General features: G+C 49.2%; 1 protein-coding gene across 1 annotated transcript in view; it reads right to left on the bottom strand.

Annotated features, from left to right (window-relative positions):
• LOC101655941 (small nuclear ribonucleoprotein Sm D2-like) overlaps nucleotides 1-1,976 on the bottom strand; it is a 2,834-nt gene extending 858 nt beyond the window's left edge. The window contains 1 exon segment of the mRNA XM_045289540.1: nucleotides 1,956-1,976. Coding sequence (XP_045145475.1) covers nucleotides 1,956-1,976 — 21 coding nt within the window.
• Nucleotides 1,977-5,447: the final 3,471 nt, after the last annotated feature.

Below are 5,447 nucleotides of genomic sequence, written 5' to 3'. Positions count from 1 at the left end.
GGCTAGACCAGAGCATGTACGCAGGTACAGATACGAGCTCAGGGCACACAAAATCCACATCAGATGAACCCCTCAGGAACAGAAATGGGAGAATCGATATCGGTCCATAAATCTTTACGAGAGCATCTAGCCTCACCTTTCCCCCTCGGATAGAATGGATACAATACAGTCTCTAAAGTAAATGGCAAGCATCTGATGCCAGGACTCTTACAGGACTTGGTTACTGTGGACTGCAACTGGCTACAAAGCCCTGCTTCCACTAGCCTTTGCATTTCTTACCCATCTTTGTCTACTCAACAACTGTATACCACACAGAAGGTCTGGCAAATGCTTGTTGAGTGAGGGATGGAAGCAGGTGTGTGGGGAGTGAAGGGGAAACGAATCCATTACAGGCAGACAGAAAGTCCCATTCCCTCACCAAGTTAAGTCTCCAGAGGAGCCTCGTGATTTAGGTGACTTGCGGTGACTTACGAGAGTTCAAGGAAAGTTTATGTAAAATCAAGTATTAGAAACCCAAATGCTTGGTATCTGTTCCTTAACGGACAAGTATGGTGAAGTTGCTCCAGAAGGGAAGGAACCAATGTCCCTTTTTAAAAGTTTTCCTATTTAGGGTTTGCTTTCAGCAGCAAACACCTGGCTCAGATCTGCACCTGCCCGTGGAACCTGTCTATTTCATACTGTCTAAGGCTCCTGCTCCCACGGCTTCTGGGTGTGCTTTGTCAGTACTGTCTGTGGCCTCTTTTAAACTTCAGATGGCAGGAAAGTCCCCCATAATGGGGCCCTGGAGGGCAGCCAGCACTCCATGGGAACCAGCCTCGGGGCCATTCAGCTGCCCTTGGCTGATATGGAGTGGTCGAATTATACAGGAGTCCCAGAGGTTGGGGGGGGTGGGGTGGAGGCGGATGATCAGGTAGACAATACATCTCCGGGACTCATCTTTACAGTAAAATCTGAAATGATTGAGTTGTGGCATTCGATTGTTTGATTAGTCCTTGTTAACTTGCCCCAACATAAAAAACAGAACTCAGGTGACAGGTCAGAAGCCCCGGCCGGAGACAGTGCAGGCCGGAAGCGGCTCAGGCAGGGGCAGCGGCATTCTCTGCAGAGCAATCAGAATAAGGGGGTGGATTCGGACTGGCCAAGGTGTATAGTTTCAAGGGAGTGTCCAAATGGCCCTAGAAAAATGTGCCAGATTTCGCAAATAAAAACACCTGCCGCCCAGTTACATGTGAATTTCGTAATTAGCTGCAATTCAAGTTTAACTGGGTGTCTTGCATTTAATCTGGCAGTCCTACCATCAAGAGGGTATAAAAGATAGGGTGAATCCCAGCCTTGCCAGTCTAGGAAGGTTGTTGAAACACCATCCACAGAAATGCCTGCGGGGGTTTAGAGGGGGATGCTGGAGAAGCTACTGAAGAGCGAGAGACCATGGTGCTGAGTTGCCAGCTCCGGGTCACACTGAAGGAACGGACAGAAGAACAGTGCAGAGACAGGCTGCTTCGACAGCAGCACTCCGGGGCCAGATCAGGGGGCTGTCTACCATACTTAGTGGCATCCCCAGCCCCTACCCCGTAGATGCCAGTTGCTTCTGCATGCACAGGTATGCACACACACACACACACACACACACACACACCTTTTCCCAAACTGTGACCCTCAAAAACATCTCCAGTCGTTGTCAAGTGTCCCCTGGGGCCAAAATCCTCCACTAGAAACCAGGAGGAAGGCAGCAGAAGCGATCAAATCGACAGATAGTGATGGCCACGGGGTTTAAAACCAGATTCTTCTCAAGTTAGAAACTCAAGGTAGGCAGCTCAGCCCTGAGCCCCTCTAAGCCCCCTAACAGGGAGGGGAGGGCCTCATCATCCCCGTGGAAGCCTCACAAGCCCTTCATCTGCCAGAAGCATTAGAGAAGAATGCCAATGGCGCTCAGAGTGGCCGTGCGCACAGCATACACGCAGCAAGCAGGGCGTCATAGTCCGCCTTTGAAGACGGTTCTTTTAAGTTAACCTCCCGATCCATAGTTGGACTCCGCCCGCCCCCACCCCCAAAAAATCTCTTCCTGCCATTTGGAACGTGAGTGATTCTCAGCTGAAAAAGCCTGAGGTGCAGATGGCAGCAGTTAGGGCCCTCACCAGATGCTGCAGTCTCTAATTTGATTGAAAGGATATAATTAGACAACAGAAACACTTTAATGAAAGAGCAAAACATGGAAGGAGGGAAGGATTGAAGGCCCTTAACTGATGCCAAAACACCCACCAGTAATGGAGGCTTTGAGTCTGGGGAAAGACAAGGGGAAAGCCCCTTAAAAGGACAGTCCGCATCCTGCTTTATTTCCCCATAGACACAGGAATAGGGATTTTATTATTGTAGATTTCCACTGTATTTTATGTGGGAACCATCTGATTAAAACCAGAAGAGGCTTCGGGAGAACATCAAAGAAAAACAAATATGGCTTCTGTGGTCATTATTAAAAATATTTTTTACCAGCCCAATAATTTTCTTTGAAGATGAATTTTTATAGATTACACAGCAGCAAGTAATTTACATAAGGCAAGGGGACTGGTTACCAACGTTTACTAGGGTGGAAGAGAGCTACTTGGCCGCCATGTTCTCATCCAATGTTAGGACACCAAGGGCCGAGCGCGCCTGCAGACACTGCAGAAATCTGCTCCGCAGGCACACGGGACCCAACATAACACACGAGGCCAACATATATGCTGCTGATAGCTACACCCGTTTTGAATCCTCTCTAGGGGCTGACGATGCTGCTTTGTTTTGCTGTTGTTTACGATGTGGCTAGCTTAAAAAGTCATTCCTTGCTAAAGCCAGAGTCATAAGGGTCCACTGCCCTAGTTTCCACCGAGAAGCTAACCCAGTGGACCAGAGCCCAGCCCTTGAAGGCTACAGTCACTATAGCGGTGTGACCCTGGGGCTTGGAAGCGGCTACAGCCTGCCTCCCCAGCCCAGTAGAAGCTGGGTGCCCCACCCTTGTGGTAAAGTGAACAATAAAAGTTTAATGCTTTGGCTACTTGCCAGCGATTAAATCAGTGTCGAGAGAAATTGGAAGCTTGGCCCCAACAAAGGGGAACCCTGAGGGGGTCCTGGGGGCAGTGGGAGGGAGATAGGCCGCCCTGCCCATCTGTGGGGGTGGCCTGAAAACTTCTGTCTGCTCAGGTGCTTCCGAACACCCAGCCTCATTCCTTGTCAAATTGGAACAAGTCTAGGCCAAGGAAATGTTTACCTAGAAAGAGGATTTTACAGCAAGGGGGAGGGAACCCCCTCGCAGGAGGAGAAGGTAGGTTTCTGTGAAATGGCTACTTGTGAAGATTAGCAGCACCCTTTGACATTTTAAGGGGCCCAGGTGGCGCTGTCCGGTAAGTGTTGGGCTGCTAACCGCAAGACCGGCAGTTCAAGCCCAAAAGCCACTCTGAGGAGGACAAAGGAGGTTGTCTGCTTCTATAAAGCCTGGATATAGGGGGTGTCTAAGGGTTGGAATGGACCGGGAGGCAGTGGGCGTGGGTTTGGCTTGGTCCAACATTTTACAATGACTTTTTGCTTTCTTGGTTCAGTCCACGTCCAGGATAACGCTTTTTTGGAATTCTGGTGAGGGCTGGGAAGAACGTACTGCCTCTCTTGAAGGCAAGAGGAAACCCCGGAATGACTCCAGCCTCCTCCTAGACCAGCATTTCTGGGTGCTAGGTCAAGTCTCCGATTCAACCTGACGACGGCTGGCACCCGAGTCATCTTCCTCAGCCCTGCGGAGGCTGCCACGTGGCATCCAGGGCTTGAGAGCGCTCACTTGAAGACCTGGATGGGTGGCTCTCTGTGGAACACAATGACTTCCTCTCACACTGTCCTTCTTCCCAAGTTAAAAACACAAGCAAAAGCTACCCTCCACACTTCCGGCCTGGCTCTCCCAAGTGTTTTGCATTAACTGTTCCCCAGTACAAACACAATCAGCTTGGTATGCTCCACTGTTTCGTTTTGTTTTTCACAAAAGTTTTAATTAAAACAAAATCAGCAGCCCCGCGAGGCACATGGCTATTTTTCTAAAGGCTACTTGAAAAATGGTGATAGAACTGTGGAAATAAAAAAGCAACTGTTTCGGAAAGAGAAGGATTGTACACCCACCCACCCTCCACCCCCGCCCGGCTGTTTTTTCTGTCTCCGGGTTGGTACCACCTGCTGCCTGGGTTTTCCTGCTAAATGAATCCCCAACATCTGCAGGCACAGTGAACCACACCAGGCACCAGTTCCATGACCAAACCCAAACCAAACTCGCTGCCATTGAGTCAATGCTGACTCATCACGACCCCTTGTGGGTTTTCGACACTAACTTTTCTCCCGTGGAGCTGTGGGTGGTTTCGAAATGCAGACTCTGGGGATCGCAGCCCAACTCGTAACCACCACACCACCAGGGCTCCAAGCAGTTCTAAGACAGGCACTGGGTTTCTCTATAAACCACCCAGAACTCCTCTTTCAAGCATTCTTTGTGGAAGGCTGTCATTCTAAGCCTTATTTAAAGAGTAGAATGCACGCGCATGAACGTTTACCTCATAACCCACTGCCACCAGGTGGGTCCTGACTTCCAGCGACCCTGGGGCACCCAGCAGAGCTGCTCCCTAGGGATTCTAAGGCTGTTAACTCCACGGAAGACCAGTGCCTCATCTTTTCCCCGAGGAGCAGCTGGTGGGTTCAAACTGCTGGCCTTTGGGTAAGCAGCCCGATGCTTAGCTCGCTGCACCACCAATTTTTACTCCATAGGTAGTTTAAAATTTGCTACGGGAAAAGGTTTATTCATTTACCAAAAGCAAGTCTCCCTGTCACCTTTCTGGACTAGTAGCTACTGAACCAACAAACAACCCAACCAAAACACCCGCGTTTGGACCTAAAGCACAGGTACCTTATCAAAGTACAGCCTGTGGGACCAGAGTGGTTCCCGTACCAGTAATCCAAGGATATGGTCCTGACAGCCCATCCTCGGCTCTCAAGGTCTGTTCACACACAATGTTTACTAACTGTTGTCTTGACCAAAGGCCCAGATGGCATGTGAAGCTCAAAAATCCTAAAAGCAGTTATCAAAAACACCTTAATCTGTCCGTTGTGTAGTTATTTAAGTAACACATTTTCCCTTAAGCTTTTCATCCAACTGTGCTAGGTCATGAACTGAAAAACAAACAAACAAAATGATAAAAAACATAGTACCATTGAGTTGATTTTTGGTTCATAGTGATTCCATAGGACAGAGTAGGACTGCCCTTGTGGGTTTCTGAGACTGTAGCTGTTTACGGGCATAGAAAGGCTCATCTTTCTCCTGCAGGGAGGCTGGTGATTTCAAACTGCCAACCCTGTGCTTAGCAGCCCAATGCATAACCCACTGCACCACTAGGGCTCTTTTAGGTCATGAAAGAATATCAACCGGTGACATCTACTGATAATGGTGC

The sequence above is a fragment of the Echinops telfairi genome, unplaced genomic scaffold (genome assembly GCF_000313985.2).
Source record: "Echinops telfairi isolate 266 unplaced genomic scaffold, ASM31398v2 ScPeMD7_29;HRSCAF=101, whole genome shotgun sequence".
Lineage (NCBI taxonomy): Eukaryota > Metazoa > Chordata > Mammalia > Afrosoricida > Tenrecidae > Echinops > Echinops telfairi.
This window is presented reverse-complemented; position numbering and strand designations above follow the sequence as displayed.